At 44.6% G+C, this 24,898-nt stretch overlaps 1 protein-coding gene across 1 annotated transcript in view; it reads left to right on the forward strand.

Moving 5' to 3' along the window:
- OTOA (otoancorin) overlaps window positions 1–24,898 on the forward strand; it is an 82,219-nt gene continuing 57,321 nt past the window's right edge. Inside the window, exons 1-10 of the mRNA XM_081298339.1 lie at window positions 1–338; window positions 8,965–9,046; window positions 9,404–9,432; window positions 9,525–9,555; window positions 9,675–9,702; window positions 11,309–11,396; window positions 14,387–14,518; window positions 18,145–18,380; window positions 20,707–20,810; window positions 24,351–24,451. Coding sequence (XP_081154465.1) covers window positions 8,992–9,046; window positions 9,404–9,432; window positions 9,525–9,555; window positions 9,675–9,702; window positions 11,309–11,396; window positions 14,387–14,518; window positions 18,145–18,380; window positions 20,707–20,810; window positions 24,351–24,451 — 804 coding nt within the window. The 5' untranslated portion in view covers window positions 1–338; window positions 8,965–8,991. The remainder of the gene's footprint in view (window positions 339–8,964; window positions 9,047–9,403; window positions 9,433–9,524; window positions 9,556–9,674; window positions 9,703–11,308; window positions 11,397–14,386; window positions 14,519–18,144; window positions 18,381–20,706; window positions 20,811–24,350; window positions 24,452–24,898) is intronic.

Consider the following 24,898-nt stretch of genomic DNA (forward strand, 5'->3'; position numbering starts at 1 on the left):
ATGGTCACATTGCTCCACTTGTGATTTTTTAATCCTTTGTTTGAATCCGGATCCAAATCAAGCGGCTCCACTGTAATTGGTGGATAAGCCCTAGGCGCTGCTCAGGCTCCTGCCTCCCGTGCTGTGCCTAATGCTTTTGTCCACGCCTGTTGTGCGCCCGGCTGCTTTAGGGTCCAGGTAGAAAGTCCCAGGTGGGGACCTTCTCCCGGAGCCCAGGTTCTGCAGGGAGGATGTCGCAGTGCCTCAAGCTGGCGCTGCTCCACCCAGGTGTGTCCCGAGGTCCCGCCCGGAGCTGCCTGCCCGCTGATCCAGTGCAGCGGGGGAGCCTGGCACTGCAGGTGAGGCGCTGGGGTCCCAGAGGAGGACCCCCACCGGGCAAAGCGCTGGGGACGCGGGCGCGGCACAGCGCAGGGTGCTAAGTTCGCGGGCTGGGGACGGGCTCCTGGTTTTCTCAAGGAAGGGACACAGATGTACTGGAGACAGGGGTCAGGGGATGCGGGGGGGGGGCGGGGGGGTAGGATTGAGGGGGTTGACAGAGATTGAAGGAGCGTAGGCAAAGTGCAAGGCAGGGGTTTTAAGGAGTCCAAAGGGCATGGTGAAAATTCGCGGAACTCAGTAATAATAATAATAATAATAATAATAATAATAATAACAACAACAACAACAACAACCTTGTAATAATACCTGCAGCAAAAACAATAGCATCAATAATAATAGCTATTATTTCCTGATTTCTTATGTGTGCCGATGCTGGGGAGGGAGGGAGTTCTTTACACATTTTACATATAAGGAATATGATGATAACCTACTTTATGACTTTTGTGAGGAAGAAACTTGAAAATGCAAGAAAACAAGCAGCACTAAGTATGCATTGCATAAATGCACGAACTTTAAAAGTGTTTACACAGTCTTTGTGAAGGAGGTACCAATGCCATCTGCATTGTACAGAGGAAGAGATGTTAAGGAATTTGTGCAGCAGCACACAGCTACTAATGGATGCTCCAGATTAAAGCTGGCACTTTCTAATCCTGGGGTGCCAATGGCTTCCTGAGGTTGAGGGCTGATGAGCAAGGAGGCTGGAGAACACTGGGCCAGGCCATTGGAATCATTTAGCTCTGGGTGCCACCTGGATCTGCTACTGGAGCTGTGTGACCTTGGGCAGATCACTTGACCTCTAAGAAATGGTTTCTTCCTTTCTGAAATAGGATGATGGTAGTATTTGTCACAAAGATTCTGCAGGACTTATGTGAGACAATGTAGACAGAGTGTGTACATGCGTAGTGGTTCCCTCTCATTAAATGGTTGCTAGTATCACGAATACTAGGCACTCTGACAACCCTGCTTTGGAACACACTCTGATTGGGGTGCTCTATGACATTTGCATGTGTATGGAACTCATCTGTGAAATGCAGCAAAGTAAACCCCTCAGGGCTGACAGAGTGACAGCTCATGGAGGATGCACAGTAAGTCTTTTGGATCCCCAAAAGACCCAAACCCAGGAGGTTCTCATCAGCATTGAATATACCTGCTCTGATGCTGCATTGGTGGCATCTTCCTCTGTCTCCTTCCTTCCATTATTGAATCCAAAGCCTTCCATTGCTCTCCTGAGGCTGAGGGAGGGTAAGAATGGCTGTGTCTAAAGTCTCACAAAGTGACCATCTCCAACTCTGCAAGCTGGGCCGTTCTAACACCAAGTATTTAAAATCCACTTAATCGGGGGGCCATTCTACAAGACAGATGTGTTTCCCTATTTTGCATTAATTGCCACGAAATGGTATCTTTTTTGTTTATTTATTTATTTTGGCGAAAACTCGGTCAACTGGTGTCTGCACATCTGCATGTGGCGTGCTACTCTGTGGAACTGTGAGTTGTTGGTTTGTGTCTGGGATGGGATGTCCCAGCATTGGGGAAACCTCCCAGCATCTTTGCAGATTTCATAAAAGAAGAAATGCCTGATCCTGATTTACCTGGGAATTTCTGGTTTTAAAACGCAAAGCTCGGTGTGCTGGGTCCCAGGGCAGGCGGGACAGTTGATCACCCTACTCATCAAACACTGCTTCTCAGGAAGCCAGGCTCATTTCAGGTTTGTGGTTATTGCCATTTTAATTTTAGGTTTCACGGAAGGACTCTCTGCTTGTCTGATTGCCACCTGTTGGGGGCGCTCTTTGGTGGGGAAGGGGCGGGGCTCTGGAGAAATCTATGGACCCTGCAATCGCCATTGCCCTGCCTAGACATTCCAATCCTTTTGGCTAATCTCCTTCAAGAGAGTGACCCAAAGGGCTTTTCATGAAAACCAAATCCCAAACTGGCGATGGGCTGAGGTTTCATTGGAACGAAGACAATATGCGCAGCCAAAAGTGGGGCATTTGGATCAGTAATCGTAAACCTCTCTGTAGAGTTCACTGGGAGACTGCAGCCAGAAGCACAAGAAGCCTCATTGTCTGGGGAACTGGAGAACTGTGAAAGAGGCCAGTGCCCCAGGGCAGCTGACCAAAGGGAAGGGAGCAAAGAGAGCCAGAGGTTCCCTGGATCCCCCAAAGACCCAAACCCAGGAGGTTCTCATCAGCATTGAATATACCAGCTCTGATGCTGCACTGGTGGCATTGAATGAGCTGCCAAGTGCGCTGGGATCAGTTCTTGCAAAACCTCTAAGAATGCGCTGGCTTTGGGGGTCTGGAGGTTTCCAAAGTCTGATTTTTGCCCAGGGCAAGGAAATGAGCATAACAGTTCCCAAAGCTGGCAGAAGAAGTTCCCTGAGAGGGAAATAATCCACTGACCTACAAGTTAGGCACTATCAAGGTAACCTGCTCTATTTTGTCTACAAAATAATTTCAAGAGACCTCAGGTGTGCATTATGGGGTTTCCTTTGGTACCCCAAAAGTTCCCATTAATACTGAAAGAGGATGCGATGGCTTAACGGGACTTGGTCCCCCTGGGAGTCCACCGAAGCAAAGCACCCTTCCTTGCGTTTGTCCCACTTGCTCCTCCGTTGACTCTATGTAGCCTCCTCTTTGCCTCAAAGACACCACCCTTACCTGATGCTCCCCTGCCACTCCTTGCAGATCACTTTGCTATTTCCTCTCCATCTACCCAACTGCTTTTATTTAAACACACACACACACACACACACACACACACACACACAGTCTCTGTTGTTTTGCTTTTCCTTTTAAAAACTGTCATGTAGAAAATTTCAGGGGATTGGGGGTACTTCTCTGTGGTAAAGCTCTTGCCTAGCATGCCTAAGGCTCTGGCTTTGATCTCCAGTGCCAAACACAAACATCCAAACATGCACAAAGGTAGACAGAGGCATGCCCTGCTCAATGACAGTCGGAGCACGTGGCCTCTTGGAATCCAGAGGTGGAGTCCACCCCAGATGTATGAGGCTACGACATAACAGCACCCTGTTTCACGATCAACTATTTAAAAACAAAAAAGTAAGAGTATGCCCTAAAATGATGATCAAAGTCAGCATAGTAAATACATAAACCAGTACAGACTCTTTTATTGTCAAGTGTCAGCTGTACGTGCTGTTCCTCTCTAGGTCTGGCAGCAGAGTGGTTTGTTTGAACCAGCATCAGCACAGACTCAACGGGTAATAGATGGAGCGACTTTATGTCACTGGGAGATGGCAATTTTTCGGCTGCCTTATAATCACATCGGACCAACGCTGGATCTGGGGGCTCCATCCTTACATGGAGCACGACTGTATAAGAATATAATGAGCTCCCATCTGCCCGTCATCCAGCTTCAATAACTGTCAACCTGGGGCCGATCTTGTTCCAGCTAGACCTCCCTCCAGTATTATTTTGGAGGCGATCCCAAACATCACATCGTTTTTTTTTTTCTGTAAATAAATAAGTATGCAGCTCAAAATGATGGGTCGGCAAAAAAATTTTTCTTTCTGGTGAAGGAAGAGATAGTAAATACTTGTGGTTTTGGATATTGAATCTCTCCCACTGGCCCATGTGTTAGAGGTTTGATCTACTGAATGGCACTATCAGGAGACTGTGAAGCTTATGTAGATAGGCCTTGTCGGGGGTGATCTGTGGATAACAAGGGGTGCACTTTTGAAGTATTATCAGGGCATCCAGTGTTGAGGGCTTAAATATATGGTGGACCACAAAATCTCTGTTGCAAAACCTACTCGACTTTACCACTGCAGTGTAAAAGCAGCCACAGATGGTAGGTACTTAAATGAGCGAGCACAGGTAGGTTCCAATAAAACTTCAGTGACACTAAAATTTAAACTTCACAAGTGAAATGTTTATGTGTCAAGAAATATTACTCTTTTGATTCTTTTAACCATTTGAACAATGTAAAAACCATTTGTGTGTTAGTCAGCTCTCCAATTAATTTATAAAGAGAAAAGGTTTATTTCGGCTCACAGTTTTGGAGGTTCCAGTCCATGATGGTTCTGTTGCTTTGGGCATCTGGTGAGGCAGGGTGTCATGGCAGAGCAAATCTGATCACCTCATCATACAAGGCCTTTGCATTATTGTATTTTTTTGTTCTTTCTGTTATCAAGAGAAAGAGGAAAGGGCAAGGTTTCATGATCCCCTTTAAGGGCACACCCTCAATGACCTAAGGACATCCCACAAGGCTCACCCACAAAAGATTCCACAACCTCCCAATTAGTCACCCTGGGAACCAAGCCTTTAACACACAGGCCTTTGGGGGTTGTGTGACATGGAAACTATGGCAGCTTCTTTACCTACACAAAACCAGGTGGTCCATGCAATAGTTTGCTGATCCCTTTTTTAAAAGACAAGGACTCCTTTAAAAATAGAATCAGGGCTGGGGTTGTGGGTCAGTGGTAGAGCACTTGTCTTGGCATGTGTGAGGCCCTGGGTTTGAATCTCATATAAATAAAATGAAGGCCCATCGATAACTAGAAACAAAACAAAACAAAAAACCCCAAAAGAAACCACAGGTTCATTGTCAGATTAAAAAATATTAACAATGATTTTTTTAAATACCTGGTTTTAATCTTTAAATACCTGGTTTAATTCCCCCAACTGTTTCGTATTTTTTTTTTTTTGTTATTTTAATGTCATATTTGAACAGTATCCGAGTTGCATCCATATGCTACAAGTGACTGATAAATCTCAAGCTGTTTTCTTTCAACTTTGCAGTGTCTCTTTCTCTTCCATATCTGTGCAGAAGGAACTAGTCTGTTCTGGGCAGTTTTTCAGCCTCGAGTTTGCAGGACAGACCTGGGTCTGTCCTCAGATATCACCCCGTTTCTCCTTACACTCATGGTTTGTAGATCTCATCCCATGTTGTGGGTTTAAAAACACCCTGGATACCCTGCCTAGATAACTTCTGTCTGGGTCTCTCCCCTAAACAGGCTCAAGCTCCAGCTTGCCCACGGGCCGCCTCACCCATGTACTTACCAGGAACTCAAGCCTGGCAGGTCCAGCCTGCAGCTCGGGGGCCTCTCCCCTGAACGTGTAACTCCCTGGTTTTCCTGGTGGGCCATCTTTCCACACACTGAGGCCCAGATCCTGGGCGTCAGCTGTCAGTGCAACTTTCTTTCATTCTGTGCCGGCTCCACCTTTGCAATATCCCTGGGTCCAGTCACTTCTGACCACCGCCAAGTCACAGTTCTCCCTGTGCTAGCCAGGATCCCCCTCTGGGGTATTCCTGACACGGTCATCAGTGTGCTTGATCCAGTTAAAATAAAAGCCGGAGGAGCCCACCGCTCTGGCTCTCACAGCCCCTCAGGGGCTCCCAAGTGCTTCCTAGTCCAAGTTCCAATGTCTACAATGGCCCCAAAGATCCTGCTCCTCCTGATTCTTCCCCAACCCCATCTCCTACTGTTCCCACCCTCATGCGATTTATTAAAGAACATGCAAACCATCTTCCTAACGTCAGGGCCTTTGCATTATTGTATTTTTTTTGTTGTTGTTGTTGTTGTTCTTTCTGGAACTTTCCTTCCTCAGATATTCCTGTGACTCATTCCCTCCTGTTCTTAGATCTCCCCTGACCATGTTCTCCTCGAGGGCCCCACTCCTTCACTGTTTGTCTCCTCCTCCCTGTTTTCTCTTTCTCTGATGCCGTCATCTCTTTCTGACATAATAGAGTTATTTGATTATCTATTTATTTCCTGCTCACCCCATCGGGGACTTAGTTTTGCAAACTGCTATATCCTTGGAGTCTAGAAAAGTGCCGGCCGCGCAGTGGCATGCAATAAATATTTGATGAAATAATTACACGGATATAAATATGTATCACAGTTGTGCTTCATGCTATAGAAGAGAAGCACTGGCTTTTTATTCTGGCTAATTGTCTTGCCCTCGAGGATTCGGGGAAAGCTTCATTGGAGCCTTGAGGTGTGTAATGAGTTGAGATTAGTCAGGCAAAGAGGGAGGGGCAGAGCCTTCCCAGAGGACCTTGATCTGGGGAGAAGTAGCATCTTGGAGGGACAGAAAGATGCCCCTGAGCAGGAGCCTGGGGCAGTGAGGGGTAAGCAGGTGGGTGATAAGGTCATTGAAAAAAAATTGGGGCTTTATCCTGAGGGTAAAAGGAAGGAGGGTGACATAAATAGATTTGAATTTTGAAAACAGCAATCTGCCTTATTTGAAAAAAACCCACACCTAAAGCTTACTTTGAGTAAGGCTCTGTTCTAAGTGACTTCATATTATTAACTCATTTTATCTTCATAGGACTTTATGATGTGGGTACTATTATTAACCTCATTTGACAGATGGGGAAATTGAAGCACAGAGAGGTTAAGCAACTTTCTCAACATGACCCAGCTAGTAAGTGGCAGTAAGTGGATTCAAACCTGGTGGTCTGGCTCCATAGTTCATTCTTTTTCCCCTTTCACTCTGTCTCTCTCCCCCTCCATGCTAGAGCTGAACCCAGGACCTCCTGTATAACAGGCAAGCATGCTTCCATTGAGCCACACCCCCAGCCCCTTTCTTTTTTGATATCAGCTTCTGTGAGGTATAATTGGCACATGATCAAAAGTACTGATTTAAGCATGTAGTTCAATGAGATTTAATAAACGTAGATATCTGTGTAATTCCCACCACAATCAAAATATAGAAATTTTCATCAGCCCCAGTAGTTCCCTTATGCCCTTTTGCATTAAACTCCTGCCTCCACACCCCAGGAACACCCCAGGAACACCCCAGGAACACCTTTGTTTTCTGTGATTGCAGATTATTTTGCCTGAGACTTTCCCGAACATGAAATCATGAAATATGTTCTTTTGGGACAGGCTCAGCATAGGGTTTTAATGATCATTTATATTGTTGCCAATATCACTATTCCTTTTCCTGTGTATATAATATGCTTTCCCCCTTTGGTTGCTTAGAATTGAAACTGAATTGCTTATATTTGAGATACTTACAGATTTTACAGAACGTTACAAAAACCATATATACGAGGAAGTTCTATGTACCCTTCACCCCGTGTCCCCCAATGGTTACATCTTATATAGGGTAAGGAAGTATGTAAGTATATACTACAGTACAATGTCAACTCCAGGAATGACAGAATCACAGAAAACAAAGGTGTTCCTGGGGTGTTCCTGGGGCGTTCCTAGGGCGTGGAGGCAGGAGTTTATTGCAAAAGGGCATAAGGGAACTATTGGGGCTTATGAAAATTTCTATATTTTGATTGTGATGGGAATTACACAGATACCTACATTTATTAAATCTCTGCCCATTGGTATCCCATTGAGTGAAGATTCCATCTTTAACCTTTCTCCTGTTGTTGGATATCTGAGTTGTTTCCAATTTTTGACTACAAATGAATGAAGCCAAACAAATCTTTGTGTGGACATGTTTTCATTTCTCTTGAGTAAATTATTAGGAATGGAATTCCTTGATCGTACAGTATGGCATATTTAATTTTATAAGACACCACCAGTTTTTCTTTTCAACAATTTATGAGCGTTCCTGTTGCTCCATGCCATTCTCAACACTTGATATTGTCAATCTTAATTATCGGTCATCCTGAGTCTGTAGTGGCCTTATTTGGGTTTAATGCACATGTTCTTGTGAACAAATGCTATGATAACCTTTTGCGTGCTTTCTTGGACACTTGTATATCTATTTTTAAAGAAATTTAACTTCGTATCTTTTTCTCATTTGTTGATTTTTCTTCTTGTTATTTAATTGTAAGAGTTTTTTTAAAAAATATATTCTGGATATAAATCCCATAGGAGATATAAGTACGCTTTTATCCACTTCTCTTCCCTGGAATCAGTGATTTGGGGAGTGGTGGTAAGAATGTAACCAGACCCTTGTCACCAAGGAGAGATGACTGTGTCTTAGACTGGGATAGGGGTAAATGGAGCAAAATAGTTGGAAACTTTTAAATTATTAAAAAAAAAAAAGCACTTCAAGGGATTCTGGGTCTACTTGTTCCCTTTCATCTTGAATGTTCTTAAATATATTTTAAAAAGAAACAAAAAAACCTTGTTATGGATTGGATAGGAGATGTCCCCTGAAAGCTCAGGTGTGAGACAATGCAAGAATTTTCAGAGGTGAAGTGATTGGGTTACGTGACCCTTAACCTAACTAGTGGATTAATCCACTAATGTGGACTCACTGGGCTGGAGCAAGTAGGTCACTGGGGCGTGCCTTTGGGGTTTATATTTTGTCCCTGGTGAGTGGAGCGCTCCCTCCCCCTCTCTCTCTCTCCCCCCTTCCCTCTCTCCCTCTCCCTCTCCCTCTCCCTCCCTCTCTCTCTCTTCTCTCTCCCCCCCCCCCTCCTTCCTGATTGCCTTGTTCTGAGCTGCTTTCCTCCTCCACACTTTTCCGCCATGATTTTTCTGCCTCACCTTGGGCCCAGAGCCATGGAGTTGGCCACCTGTGGACTGAGACCTCTGAGACCAGGAGCCCCCAAATGAACTTTTCCTCCTCTAAGATTGTTCTTGTCGGGTCTTTTGGTCACAGCGAGGCAAAGCTGACTACAACAGACCTCCATCACTTCTCTGCTTGTGTTCAGTAGAGGAAGATCCCTCTGGAACCCAGGATGTCCTCCCTCCTCCTGGTCCTTTTTCTGATTCATGGAGTGGCAAGTGAGACGGGTGAGTCTGGAGGGAGGGATCACCTTCTGGGCTTCGGTGCATCTTGGGGAACGTAGTAGGACAGACCCATTTAGGTACATGATGCTTTAAGGTGTTTTGGGGGAGTAATTTCGTGTGTGCATGTGTGTGTGTGTGCGTGTGTGTGTGTGTGTATGTGTGTGTAAGATCCTCAGGTTTTTCTAAAGGGGTTTTTCAAACCAGTTTTTTTTTACACTGGGCAGAGATATAATTAAAATTCAATAAAAATTTCCTCCACGCCTGGTCTCTCCCACCCCCGTCTCTTCTCCTACCCTATATTTATATTTTTGAAGGTCATATAATTCAATTCTGGTTACACATTCAATGGCTTTCTTACAGATCTGCATCCATTGTTGCAAAAGATGGCGGTGAGTGTTCCATTTTCTTTTAATCCAAATCCCCTCTCCCGGAACTGTCAACTTTTGAATGTTCTACTTGATGTTATCTCTTTGCCTTTTAGGAGGAGATAATAGAGGGAAGCTATCTGAATGGTAATGTCCCCTTACCCGTCTCCCAATTGCATCTTCTGAGAATTTCAAACGGAATGTGGCTGTGATCTCTCTGGAAAGATTCCTTTTAAAGTTGTCTTTTCGTTTTATTCCCATTGTAGCGTTGCTGGATCTCATACAGTTTCAAAGGTAACCTGCCCTAGCGGGGAGGGAAAGGGATGGAATCGATTTTTTAAAAAAAATTCCTAGAGGAAGTCTCTTCATGATCAAACGTGATGCATGCTCCTTGCAAAAACTGTCAGCCAATGCACGAGTGTTTTAAACTCGACACTCTTGTCCCACAAACATTTGTTCCTCCTCTGCTGTAGCGTTAAAGACCCAGACTTTATGGAGTGCTTTTGAGGTAGTGGGTGCTGTTCCAAGTGCTGGTGCCTAGAAACACGTCTGTCCTCACAGTGCCCTGTGAGGCACGTCTGGTCACAATAATGAAACTCAGGCACAGGGAGGGTGAATACGGCCACACAGCTGGGAAGTGGCAGAGATGGATGTGACCCCAGCATCTGGCTCCAGGCCATTCCCTTCACTGTATGCCCTAAATACTGGGGACATGGGACAGGGAGCCAGATGGTTCAGTTGAATGGTGAAAAATGAACAAATGATTTTAATAGGATGACTACTTGGATGGAGAAGAAATGGGGGCCCCAAGACAGGCATACCCAATAGTGTCAAAGTGAATGATCCCCCATAAAAATTCTTCTCCCTAAGACAACTTCAATCCATGATCCTGGATATATTCTCTCAGGCTAAAATTTTAATTAATTGATTGATTGATGAATTAATCTATCTACCTATCCGTTCATCTATTTATCTGTAACAAAAATGGGATTATTGTTGGGTGCAGTGGCTCACGCCTGTAATCCCAGCGGCTTGGGAGGCTGAGGCAGGAGCAGCTCAGTAAGTCCCTGTCTCTAAATAAAATACAAAATAGGGCTGGGGATGTGGCTCAGTGGGTGAGTGCCCTGAGTTCAATCCCCAGTACCAAAAAACAAAACAAAAAAAAACCCCAAAACAAAAAAACCAAAAAACGGAGAGATTATAAAAGACTATTGTTGGGCCTATGGGCATAGCTCAGTAGTAGAGCTACAGAGTTCTGCTCTCCACTCCCAGCACCAAAGCAACCAACACCACCACAAAAAAAAGTCTAACTGTGAGCATCTATTATGGGTGAGGTGCTCTTTTAAGCACTTTACATACATGAACAAATTTAATCCTCACAATTGTTAGCCATATTTCATAGAAAGGGAATGGGAGGCTCACAGATATTCAACACGTTGCCTAAGGCTGCACAACTATGTACTGGAGCCCAGGATGCAAATCCACGCTTGGTGCCTGTGTGCTCAACTCTGCTATTGTAGCCTTGGGCGCGGGGGGTGGGGGATGAGTGCACCCAGCCTCTGCTTTTTAAACTTAATGTAGGAAGGAATCGTTCCAAGTCACTCTATGCAGACTGTAATCTATCTAAGTGAATTGTCATAGGAATTAGAAATTGCATCCAGCTCAGAACTTGACAATCACCATTGAGACACTAGGACCCCAGCAGATTCCCAGGACTGGAAACTCTGCTGTCACCATGCAGATTAAAGCATCTCCAACTTCCAAGCCCAAAGTTGCTAGCATCCCTGGCTGGTTCCCACCAGGCTCTCTGAGCGCCTGTCCCCCATGTACATGGCTGGTGCAGAGCTGCTTGTAGGGGGACCTGTCACTCTAATTTTCTCCCATCCATCTTTGATCAAAGCTCCCATGCATGGACAGCAGACCTGTCCCACAGAGTGCTGGCCTATCTGAATTCACGGAATGTTGCCTTCACCATCCCCAGCCTGCAGGTGAGTATCTGAGTCCCATCTTTATGCTCTGCTCTCAGTGCTCACTGCTTGCAAACTTAGGGGCCAGGAAAGTTGGAGAACTGGGCCATATGTCAAGAGAGTCTTTGCTTCTACAAGAAGAGTGTTCTGTCCAGTTTTTCTTGAAGCGTAACTCAAGCTCGTTTGTCTTGCTTTCATCTTCTCACCTTTGGTGACAATGTGGTATATTAGGGTATAGGCTAAGTAAGCTTCTATAACAAGCTGACCCCAAGTTACAGAAGCTCAAACAATTTTAGTTTCTTTCTTTATAACATATTGAGTTTATTTCTCCAGAGTTAAGTGGGAGATTCAGAGAGGAGGGGTAACTCTTTTTCAAAAGACCACCCAAGACCCCAAGATCTTTTTGTCTTTTTGGTTGGTCACCCCCTAAGAAGTGGTTGCTCCCATGATTGAAACATCTTCCCCCATCAGGGAAGAGGGATCGAAAGAGAAAGTGAAGGGTGAGCATCTTCTTGTCTAAGGATGTGACTTGCAAGTTGTACAATTCCTTTTGTTTCTACTGTATTGGCTCAGATGCCATAATCGCATCTTCCTGCAAAGAAGCCATACACCCAGTTAAATCTTGAGGTACTCTATGATAAGAAGAATATGGAAATGTATTAGTCAGCTTTCCAAAACTATAACAAAATACCTGAGTCTGGGAACTTTATAAAGAGAAGAAGTCTGCTTTACTCAGTTGTAGGCTTAAAGTCCAAACAGCATGGTGTCAACTCTTGCAAGGGCCTCTTTGCCTGTGTCACCTCATGGTGGATGGTACCGCCATGATGGAAACAGGTATGGGAGGAAGAGATCACATGGCAAGACAAGAAGCCTTGATTCAGGAATTAGGGTCACTCCTTTATAACAAACCTCTCATTAGGACTAACGAGGGTCCCTTGAAAATGACATCAGTTTTTTTTCTGAGGATACTGCTCCAATGACCTACCTCTAAACTCTACCTCTTACTCCAATGGGAAAAAAGCATCCAGCACATAAATAATTGGGGGGCAAACCACTGCAGGGAGAATGGATATTTGGATATAATTATCAGTCTTCCGATCAGGGTTCCAAGAAATAGTCTTCTTCTCTTTTGAGTCTACTATTTCGAAAGCAGCCAACACAAGCATGTTGATAGAAGCAGTGGATATTTGCCTCGGGAAGCAATAGGGCACGGTGGAGACCATGGAGAACCGGACAGAATGGCATGAGTGTTAGTGTGGCGTGTTGGGTCTTCACCGTTGCATTGTGGATAGCACACCCTTGAGGAAGTTTTCTTTCAGTATTCCCAAACTATTTCCCAGTTTAGCAAAGAAATCACTCCTGTCATTGGCCAACGAATAAAGAAGTTCCTTTCATTTTATTTACGTTTTAAGAAAAACGAAAATGTCAATCAACTACACCCAGAGAGTAGGTTGTGAACCATTGGCTCCTCCCATGTGGCATCTGCTTTTGTCAGACGTGCGTTAGGATAAAACAGATGCACCTCATGATGCACCTCACTACCAAAGAGAAAGGAAGGAGGCAGGACTTCTGTTTAGTGGCCACATCTGACAAAAGCTTTTCTTTCCATGTACATATTCATTGATTCACTCAGCACCTACTTAGCATCCTCTTTCTGCCAGTCTCTGTTTTAGACACTGGGAGCTCAGTGGAGATGAGACAGTCTTGTTACCCCGGATGTGGGGCCTCCATTCTAGGGGGAGAGATGCTAAGTCAATCACTATTCAGTTCATTCCAGACAGAGAAGAGCAGGGGGCACTAACTCGTGCTAGGTACTGTTGAAAACACTGTACACACTACCTAATCCTCTTCACAGCCCTACGTGGTAAGTCCTGCCATGGTCTCTATTTTCCAGATGAGAAAACTGAGGCCCAGAGGTAGTGTTGCTGATTGAACAAATACAAACATAGAATGTCCAGTTAAATTTGAATTTCAGATTAATAATGAGTAATTTTTAAATTATGAGTGTAGCCTATGCAATTTTTGCGATATAACTACATTAATTTTTTTTTTTTTGCTCTTTATCTGAAATTTAAATTTAACTCAGCATTCTGTGTTTTTTTCCTGCAATCCTAATTACCTAGTGTATCCCAGGCCACAAGACAAGGAGGGGTCAAGGTGGAGATTTGCACATGGGTTTGGGGGGTTCAGGGTCAAGGTTTTGTCCACATCACACATGCTGCCCTTCCTAGAGTACCTCTGTTTAAAGAGATTTAGAAAGTAATTCTCCAGATAGCACAGGAAATGTCTTTCAGGAGAGACTGGTAGCCTCTCTCCTTGCCCTGCAGGGGACACCATGGATGTTTGTTCACTGCCTGAATTTTGCCCGGTGCTGCTGCTGGCCTGGGTTCGAGCAGCAGTGCATCTAGGGATGCTTGCCTTTCTGAACAGAGACCGGCTGCTCTGGACTCCAAACCTCCATCACCTGCAGGGACCAGGCAGACCAGGGAGTGGGGAAATAAGGCTGGTAGGGCCTGTGGCAAGTGAGCCGCTGCCGGGGTCTTGCTTTTGATCACCAATATTTGCATTTTCCAAGAGAAATTGGAAACCTGGATTTTGTGAGAAATTGCCCAATCTTTTTTTTTTTGGTACTAAGGATTGAATCCAGGGGTGCTTAACCCCTGAGCCACATCCCCAGCCCTTTTTATGTTTTGTTGTGAGGCAGGGTCTTGCTAAGTTGCTTAGGACCTGGGTAAGTTGCTGAGGCTCGTTTTGGACTTAGATCCTCCTGCCTCAGCCTCCCAAGCCACTGGGATCACAGGCCTGCGCCACAGCATCCAGCTTTCCTGACTTTTTGATGTTTGCGGATATTGAAAAATTTTGGAGCTGGACAGACCAAACCCATCAGTCGGTGGTCGGTTTGGGGACTTTGTAGGGAATCTGGGGAAATAGGCTGGGCTGTTGGCCATGGTGCTGATCAGGTGCTCCTGTCTGTCTGTCCTCACTGACTTCCCCTTCACTCTCCTGTCCAGGCAGCTGTGGAAAACCATCTGGAGCAGTGTTTGTACCAGCCCCAGAAGCTCCTGCAGGACCTGAGGAAGACTGACGCCCAGCAGTTCCGGACCGCCATGAAATGCCTCTTGGAAGACAAGAGGGATCACCTGGTGAGTCGTCTTTGGGGGAAGTAGAAGTCCCAGGTCGTTGTGATTGGTTGAGCTGAATGAAACTGACCTGAGCCCGGCCTGGGCCACCTTTATTTCTTCCTCCCTCCTCTGCCCCCTCCAACCTGCTGGGATCTTTAGGACCTAGGTCTTCCCACTCACTTTCTTCCTATGAAGAGGGTTATAACTCATATTCTTGTGCATGCTAAGAAATGAGGGGGTACTTCTCATCGTTCGGCTTGATAATCATCTATGAAGAATGGCTATCGCGATGGACGTAGAGAGGGAATGCTGTCCCTGTCCTTCCGCAGCTTTTGGTCTCTTGGGCGAAGACAAAAAGCAGAAACGTAATTTCCACAAAGTGAGGTTAGGGATCTGTGGGCACCTCAGAGAGTCCTTTGGATCCCAAAAGATGACCTGTAGAGTTTTCTTTATTGGAGGCAGTTTAGTGTGTGGAGTAGTGTTTCTTAAAAGGAGTTGAACCATTTAAACATTTTTTAAAGGTTCCTGCTATAATTTTATTAGTAGCAGATAAAGTAAATTTTTTTATTGATTTTTAAAAAATAAATGACAGCAGAATGCATTTCAATTCATATTACACATATAGAGGACAATTTTTCATACTTCTGGTTGTCTATAAAGTATGTTGACACCAATTCGTGTCTTCATACATGTACTTTGGATAATAATGTCAATCACATTCCACCATCCTTGCTAACCCCGTGCCCTTCCCTTCCCCTCCCACTCCTCTGCCCAATCTAGAGTTGATCTATTCCTCCCATGCTCCCCCTCCCTACCCCACTATGAGTCAGCCTCCTTATATCAGAGAAAACATTCGACATTTGTTTTTTTTTTTTTTTTTGGATTGGCCAACTTCACTTAGCATCATCTTCTCCAACGCCATCCATTTACCTGCAAATGCCATGATTTTATTCTCTTTTATTGCTGAGTAATAGTCCATTGTGTATATATTTTTTTATCCATTTATCTACTGAAGGGCATCTAGGTTGGCTCCACAGTTTAGCTATTATGAATTGTGCTGCTATCAACATTGATGTGGCTGTGTCCCTGTAGAATGCTGTTTTAAAGTCCTTTGGGTATAGACTGAGGAGAGGGATAGCTGGGTCAAAGGGGTGGTTCCATTCCCAGTTCTCCAAGGAATCTCCATACTGATTTCCATATTGGCTGCACCAGTTTGAATCACTTATCTATTTAGTGGTGCTAGAGAATGTCCGAGGGCGTCAGCAGGCTTGGTAACTGTTCTACCATGCAGCTCCAGCTCCAACCCCTAATCACACACTGTTACAATATCTCTTATTAAAATGTGTTGTATACATCAAACCAGTTTGGTAGGAATGTAATATTTCCTTTAGAAATGAATTTAAGCTTAAAAAAAAACAAACCTCCTTATAAAGGAAAATACAAAGTATACCACAGTAAAGGCACCCATGGGGTGGCGGTCTATGAGAACGGTATTGCTTAAAGTTTACTGAGGGTTCTAGGTGGGAGGTATCATTCTAATGGGAGTGATCAGCAAACTTTCTCTAAGGGACTGGCTAGGAAATATTTAAGGCATTGCAGGAAAAACAAGCTCTGACACTATTACTCAACTCTGCCACTGAGGAATGAAAGAAGCTATGAGAAATGAAGCTATTAGAAGTGACTGTAGACATGTCTCATGAAAATTATCCACAGAAACAAGCGGTGGGCTAACAGCGGCCTATGGGAAAAATAACTTGCTGGCCATAGCTCTAAGGGTTTGACATGCAGGGACTCATTGACTCCCCTCCAGGACCCTCTGAAATAAAGTTATAGGAATCTTACCATTGTAATATTCAGATGAGGAAACTGTGGCTTGGAGAGGGTGAACAATCTCAAATGACACAGCTTAGAAATAGCAAATCAGAGGTTGAAACCTGGGCTCCTGACTCCAGCTGTGAGCCTTTCTGGCACTTAGAGAAGAACAAATTACAAAGGATTAAAAAGGAGGCAAATTCTATTGAAAAACATTGATCAAAATGTAAAATACAGACACACTTGGGGGATAGTAATTTATGTTTTTTTTTAACACGTTCGATAACATGATTTAGCAGCATGTTTAATAACTTGTGTAATTTTGTGTTGAGTATAAACTGTGGCTTTGCTGCCTACATTCATCCCCAAAGGAAGTGCGACGTGTCAGTTTTGTGTTCGTGGAAATGAAGCTGCAGTTTCCCCCTCAGTGTCCACAGATGCCCCGAATTCCAACCCCAGGCCCTTGCTTCAGAACCACTAAGTGGCTGGGGCCCCTGTAATCCCAGTGGTTCAGGAGGCTGAGGCAGGGGGATCACCAAGTTCAAAGCCGGCCTCAGCAACTTAGTGACGCCCTGCGCTACTCAGCGAGAACCTGGCTCGAAACAGAATCACCGGAAGTACACGGTTATTCGGTCACCACAGCAAATGACTGAAACCAGGAAGCAGTCAATCAAGGTTCTAGTGTGGGTTTGTGCTCCAAGACACTGTTCAGATCCCAGCTCTGGGGACTGGTGCATATTCTCTGTTTTGCTTTCGTCACCTGTGACACTGAGGTAGGAACCGCCTATGGAACTCTGGCTGAGTGTTCACAGCTCCCAGTCATTTTGCACACTCGTTTTCTTGCTCAGGTTTTACACAGAATCTAAGTGCTGATTTTGCAGAGAAGGAAACAGATTTTTTTTTTTTTTAAAGGTAAGCAATTTACTCAGGGAAAAAGTCGGGCCCTGGGATGTTAACCTGGGAATGCCTGACTTGGGGAACTTTGATGCTTATTCTGTAGGATCAGAATTCAATAAGGTGATGCCCATTTGCTCCATGCTTGGCACAGTGCCTGGTGCATAGTCAGTGGTCAGCAAATGGTGGCTAGTTTTGGAGGGTACGTGGGGTGAAGGACAGAGGGATCCCTCAGATTGGAAGGAAACCTCATCCTTATTCCTGAGTTCTGTGGTGGAAAGCGTTTGTCTGTGCATTTGGATAGACGGCTTGTCAGTGTCTTCTAGGTCCTGGGCACTCCACTAGACACATGACCTTGGCCTCAGGGTCTTTCCTGGCTCAGCCTTGGATACACATAAGGATCATATGCCAGAGCTCCGCTCCTGACCAAGTAAATCAGACTGTAGGTAGTGGTGCTGGAAACCAGAGCTTTTAAGTCTCCCTCGTGATTCAGAACCCTGGGCTTGGAGGGAAGAGAAGCTCACAGCATCTTTAATGCATCAAAGAGTTTGGTTCAAGATGCTCCAGGAGCACCCAGTGGAGGGAGAGCTGACTTGAAGTAGGAAGTCGGAGGAGATCAGAGGAGACTTCGCTAAGGAGGTGACGACTGAACTCAATCTTAAAAGGATGAGCTGCATTTTGCTAGGAGGAGGGGGCAGGAGATTCCAACTAGACTAAGGGCCTGAGGTGTGACAATCATGCTGCATCTGGAGAGTGACAAGTCACCTAGGGCAGGTGAAGTAGGTGACGCCCTTGATTTTGTTGGGTAGGTGATGGAAGGTTCTAGAAGTTTCCACATAGCGGCATGGAGTCTCCCCACTGCCACAGTGTGTGGTCCCTTCTGAGGCTTCTGAGTCAAGAGGGCATCTCTCAAGACAGCCCTGCTTTTCTCCTTGCTTTAGGACCTGGGGGACGTCCTCATCGACTTGGGAGCGATTCGGGAACAAGCTTTGCGGAGCCCTGGTGTGAACCGCACCCTGTTTCTGGTCACACTGGAGAGGTGTTTCCAGGTGTTGAACTCCCTGGAGTGCGTGGAGATCCTGGGCAGGGTGCTGAGGGGGTCCTCAGGCAGATTTCTCCAGCCAGACGTCACAGAGAGGCTGCCCCGGCACCTGCGTGAGGACACCTTTAAGAACCTGTGAGTGCTTCCTCCCACCCTCTCACCTGCCTGAGAGTCCCAGGAGGTAACACCTGGCAGAGGGGAGAAGACAGGTGGACACAGGTTGATATGTGCCTTCCAAGCAGAGGCTTAAAAATCTGAGGAGCTGAGAGAGGCTGTGATTAAAATTGTCTGAAATTTCAGCCATCTGGGTTCTGTCCCCACAATCTTTGCTTGTACCATGATTCACTTTGTGTTTTTCTTTATAAGGACTCATCTTTATTACTTGAAATATTTATTTTAAAACTAAGTTTGATATTATTACCGTAAATGGGAATCCGGCATCCTTTGTCTTAGGTGATCATAAAGAGGGATAAGGATGAAAGCAACGTGTCACCCAATCCCAGCCACCTGTGTTGCTCTCCTGAGTGTCTGAGGCGGTGTGAATTGCTATCACAGAACTGCTGTCCATTGGGGGGCTCAAACACCAAATAGCGATTTTTTACAGTTCTGGAGACTAGGAAGTCCATGTTCAAGGTATTGGCAGATTTGGTGTCACATGAGGGGTTCTGGTTCATAGAAGGCGTTTTTCTTGCTGTGTCCTCACATGACAGAAGGGGCAAGGAAGCTCTTTGGAGTCTCCTTTAAAAGGGCACTAACCGCATTCATGGGGGCTCCACCTTGTGACCCTGAGATGACCCCATGGGATCTGACTTCATCTGAACTTCCCCCGGTCTCCTGAACCCCAATCCTCCTCTTCCCACTCTATCCTCTTTATCTTATGAGGATTATTTTCATCCCCATCTTTCAGACAAGGAAACTGAGGCCCAATGATTTGTTCTAGGTCAGAATAATAGGGAAGGAGACAGCATTTTTGCAAATGGACAATCTTCTTCTCAAATAATGTTTACCATTTTTAAAAAGAACCTTGTCTCCCCCCTGTCCCTGTTTTTTCACCTTCTCTTGCTGGCATTAGGGGAAGAAGGAAAATAAAAATCTATGGAGAAGACATTTATTTGGGTTTAGGGGACAGTTTGCCTGTTTACATATAAAATGGCTGGAGAAGCGATGGGATAAAATTTAAGCTTAGAAAATGTTGGCGAATTGGTGGTTTGGTGAGTTGATAAATTGGTGGTGCAGAAAGAAGCTTCCAGGACATGGAGATCCAGCAGTTTTGCAGATTGGGCAGGAGGAATGGTCAGTGCCAAATGCTGTGAAAGGTTAAATCCTATTTGGCCAAATAGGACCTCTGGGCATGGCGAGAAGGAGGCCATTGGTGACTTGGGCCACGGGGGGGAATGTGGTACTGGAGGAACCAGATTACAACATGACCCAGAAGCTTCACACCCAGTAGGAGGTCTTTAATCCAAATGTCAGAGCATGACGAGTGTCAAAGATGACGTGGAGAAGTCAGGTCCTGACACACTACTGGTGCAGCTGCTTTGGGAATGATCGGGAGACTCAAGAGGCTAAACAGAAGGGCCCAGGATGTAGCTCAGTGATAGAGCACGTGCATAGCCTGTAAGAGGTCCTGGATGCACTTCCCAGCGCGCGCGCGCGCACACACACATACACACAAGCTAACCAGTGCCATTTACCCACTACCCACCAATCCCATGCCTGGCTATAAACCCGAGAGACCAGACAGAGCGCCTATGACATATGTCCATACAAAAATTTGCACAGGAATGTTTATTAAAAGACAATATTCATAAAAGATAAAGTTGTTGGAAATAATCTAAATGTCCATCAACTGATGAATGGATGAAGGAGATGTGGTGTATTCATTCATACAATGGAATATTATTTGGTTCTAAAAAGGAATGAAGGACCGACATACTCCAACCTTGAAAAACATCATGCCAAGTGCAAGAAGCCAGAGACCCAATACTCTGTATTGTTGGCTTCTGTTTATGTGAGAGGCTCAGAAAGAGCAAATCTATAGAGACAGGACGTAGATTAGTGCAGTCTAGGGGCTGGGGAGATTGGGAGATGAGGAGTGTTAGCTAAGGATATGGAATTTCTTTTTGAGGTGTTTAAAATGTTCTAAAATGGGTTGTGGGACTCAGGATGTCCTGAAAACCATGGAACAGAATACTTTAAGAGGACAAATTATAGTGTATGTAAATAATATCTCAGCAAAGCTATTAACAGCAGCCAAGGCACCAGGGGGTGAGGAAGCGGAGGCAGTGTGTACAGGCCACTCTTTGGATGGTGTGACACCTAAAGGAGCAAATGGCTCAGTTAGCCAAAAAGTGGGAAGGGCCTCATCACTCGATAGCTTTGGGCACGTTTGCAGTTTTGATTCTCCGTTCACCCCTCCACCTGCGTGGTACTAACAGATGCCTGTGTTTGTGCCACGCAGCTCTGCCGTGTTCAGAGATCTCTATGACCAAACCTCGGCTCATGCGCAGAGGGCGCTGTATTCCTGGATGACTGGGATTCTGCAGATGTCTGCCAACACCTCTGGTGAGCTTGTGCTTGTGTGGGTGGGTCACGGGTGGGGAGTCTGTCCTCCAAAGAGGCACTTCATCACTGAAAGAGGGGCTCGATTTCAGTGCCTCTGTGGTTTCTACCACCCTCCCCGCAACTTCCAGAGAGGGTTTAGTGAGACTTAAGGTTAAAACTCAGCGGCTCCTCATCAACATTCTCTTTACCTATCGAGGATGTATCTGTATCTTAAAATCAATGGTGTGGCCTAATCTTTTAGTGACAGAGTTGATGAGAACCTTTAGAATGGGTTACAAGTTCAAAAATCTGTGTAAAAATATCTATATTAAAGTGAGATATGATTTTTTTTTGTTATAAAATCTAGGCAATAGCTGGCCATGGTGGCTCATGCCTGTAATCCCAGCTACTTGGGAGGTTGAGGTAGGAGGATTGAAAGTTTGAGGCCAGCCTGGGCAACATTGTGTGACCCTGTCTCAAAGTAGAATTAAAAGGGCTGGAGGTTCTGCAGTAGAGCACCCCTGGGTACAATCCGTAGTACTGCCAAAAAAAAAAAAAAAAAGAAAAAAAGAAATCTAATCAAGTCAATAAGGCACAGATTTAGTTTTCTGACCTTCCTGGCAACCAAAGTGGAAATATGTCAGGATTATTTACCTGCAATGTATTTATTAGAAGCCTATTTATGTCCTAAGTAGTCAAACTCAGAGTCAGGCATTGGAACGGTGGTAGAGTTCAGTTCTGCAAGATGCACGAAGTTCTGGATATGGGTGGTGGTAATGGGTATACACTGAGCCTGCACCCCTGGCTCTCTGCATTTGTGGGTTCAACCAACTGTGCATGGAAACTATTTGAAAAAAATGTGTCTGTATGGAACATGTTCAGATGTTTTTCTTTTATCCCCTGAACAATATGATGTAACAACTATTTCTCTAACACTTATATTGTATTAAATATTATAAATAATCTAGCAATGATTTTCAGTATTCAGGGAGGAGGCGTGGGGGTTACCTGCAAACTCTATGCCATTTTACCTAAGGGACTAGAGTAGCCAAGGATTTGATATCTGTAGTGGGTCTGCACCCAAACTCCTATGCATACTGAAGAATGACTGTATTTAATACCACTAAGCTGGACAATTAAAATGTGTATGATGGCAAAATTTATATTATGTGTATTTTATCACAACTGAAAAAAACAATCTAGAGAAGAATGGTTATATAGGTTAACAATGCAAACAACTTCTCAGCTTCAAGTTGGTAAATGTGTCATGTCAGGACTATAAATAGCATTAATTTTTTTTGGGGGGGGGAGGGTACAGAGGATTGTACCAAGGGCCATTCAACCACTGAGACCCAACCCCAGCCCTATTTTGAATTTCATTTTAGTGACAGGGTCTCACTGAGTTGCTTAGTGCCTCACTTTTGTTTAGGCTGGCTTTGAACTCATAATCCTCCTGCCTCAGCCTCCTGAGCTGCTGTGATTACAGGCGTGCGCCACTGCACCCATCTCAGCAAAAAAGAGCCTACTATGTGTTGGCAGCTGAGGATATAGAAGAAAATAAGACAAAATGTTTGCTTTCTGAATTCATCCTTTTATTGTGGAAGGGTAGGCGGAGAAAAATTTTTAAAGGAGGGAAAGGTGGGATGGAGATCGAAAGAGAAAGAGTGAAAGAGAGAGAGGAGATAGAAATGAGAAAAGGTTACTACTTTAGGCTAGAACAGGCCTTGTCAAATGCTTTCTGTCAAGGTCATTTAAAAAGTGAGTAAATATTTTATGCTTTGTGAGCCCATAACCTCTGACACTACTTTTCCATATTAGCTACAGAGGTAGGTGAATGGGCAAGGCTGTGTCCCATGGAAACTTTATTTCTGGATGCTGGAATCTGAAATTCATGATTTTCACCTGTCACCAAACATAAGTCTTCTTTTCTTGGCTTCGAGACTGTGTAAAATTAAGTTGTGCTCTGGGGGTGACCCATGGGCTGTAGTTGGCCAATCCCTGGACTAAGGGATCAAGGAAGACCTCTCAGGGGTGATCAAGAGGAGGAGATGGAATCAGTCATGTGGGGTTCTGCAGCGAGGGCATTCCAAGCTGAGGGACCAGCACATGCAAAGGCCCTGGGGTGGGAATGAGCAAGGGGTGTTGGGGAACCATAAAGGAAACCAGTGGGGTTGGAGCTGAGGGATGCCAAACAATCCTTTTCCTGGGCTTAATCTCTGAGATTTGTGTGTAAGGAGCATTAACAATATAATAACAATGTGTTGGATGCTTAGCAGAATCCCCTCTTCCTGGAGTATAAACTCCAGCCTCTAGGAACCTGAATCTCACACTGTGTAACCCTGAGAAAGTCACTCATTCTCTAAACGTCCCTAAGACTTTATTGCCAGAGTTTAGGGACAGATTTTCCTTCTGGAATTCCTATATGGTAAATTTCTTTTTTTTTAAGAATATATATATATATATATATATATATATATATATATATATATGATAGACAGAATACCTTTATTTTATTTATTTATATGTGGTGCTAAGGATGGAACCTAGGCCCTTACATGAGTAGCGCTCTACTCGGCCACAACCTCAGCCTGGTAAATTTCATTTTTTAAAAAATATTTTTAACTGTAGATGAACACAATACCTTTAATTAATTAATTTTTTAATTTTTATGTGGTGCTGAGGATCGAACCCAGTGCCTCACAGGTGTGAGGCAAGCACTCTGCCACTGAGCTACAGCCCCGGCCCAAATTTCATTATTAATCTACAGTGAATTAAAGTTCATTCTTTTTGGACCTCGGAAATTCTTTTTTCATGAAGGTCCCCGAGCTAACTGGAAATACTTTGGCTATTAAAGATGTCCCCAGATGAAACTGACCAAATTATATTATGCGCAAGTACAAATTTATCACAATGAATCCCACTCTGATGTACTATTACAATGCACCAATAAAGAATTAATAAAAAATAGAATATCTTGAGCTTGAGGATCATTCATCTGCAGGAGTATAGTTCATGCTTAATCATTGTTGGCAAATGAAGAAACTCAGCGTGGTTGTTGGTGAAATTTATGGTTCCTCCCCAGTTATCTATCCTCTGAGGCCACCTTTTTATTCAATAGCCAAATCAGATGTCCCAGAGTCCCCTGTACTCTGATTCCTGGGTCAGGGGAGACACATAATGTTCTCCTGAATGAGTCTGTGCAAAGCTGACTTCTCCATCTCATTTGGACATGAGTTACCACCCACACCTCCTGAAACCGCTCTTAGTGATGGATGCACATGCTCTCCCTTCTTTCTTTCCCCCAAATGCCACCAACACAATTTGCTGTGTGGAAAAGTCTTATGCTGAAGGACTGGGAACAATGGCGGCCAGTCTCCAGCTCTGTGACCCAGGTCTGTGCACAGCATAGTGTCTCGAGGGTGAGCTTTTAATAAATGGTCGTTGAGTGAACTCAAGAAGGAGGTCCTGATGTCCAAGATGCCGTTGACCATCACACACCAGCAGGAAGACTTTTATATATGTATTCACTTATTCATTCATTCATTCATTCATTTTTTGTAGATGACTCTGTTTCCTGGGTCAGTGCAGAAAACTTATGGATTTTGGGCAGATACATGGTTCACCTATCATTTGAAGAGATTATGAAGATTAGTCCTGTAGAGGTAAGCTGGAAAAGTATATTTATATGTCCCCGTTACTAATCCACCTGGGGTAAGGTGTGTGCTAAACTTCCAGGGTTCAGCCAGCCAGTCGAGGTGCTCTAGAAAGTGTCCACCTGCCTCTGTCCAACCTGTCTCTAGCTTCTAAAGAAAACTCTTGGAACAAGGCCTCAGGTGGTGGCAGTAGGATTGTGTGCTGCTATAGAAGGGTAATGGGAGAAAGAAAAAAACTGCACAGAATTAAGACCCCTTTGATGTGAATCATGATGAAGGAAGGGGGAACGTTGGCTGTGCACCAAGAATCATTTGAGGGCATTTTTGAACTCAAAAGGCCAAGGACAATAGCTATCAAGTTTCCAATCTTTGGACGCACGAACGCAAGACCAAGCAACGTGGATTAATAGCTATTTCTATTTATAGTGACTTCTAGTAATATCCCTTTAGCATGAG

This window comes from Spermophilus citellus, assembly GCF_964194105.1.
Source record: "Spermophilus citellus genome assembly, chromosome: 6".
Taxonomy (NCBI): Eukaryota; Metazoa; Chordata; class Mammalia; order Rodentia; family Sciuridae; genus Spermophilus; species Spermophilus citellus.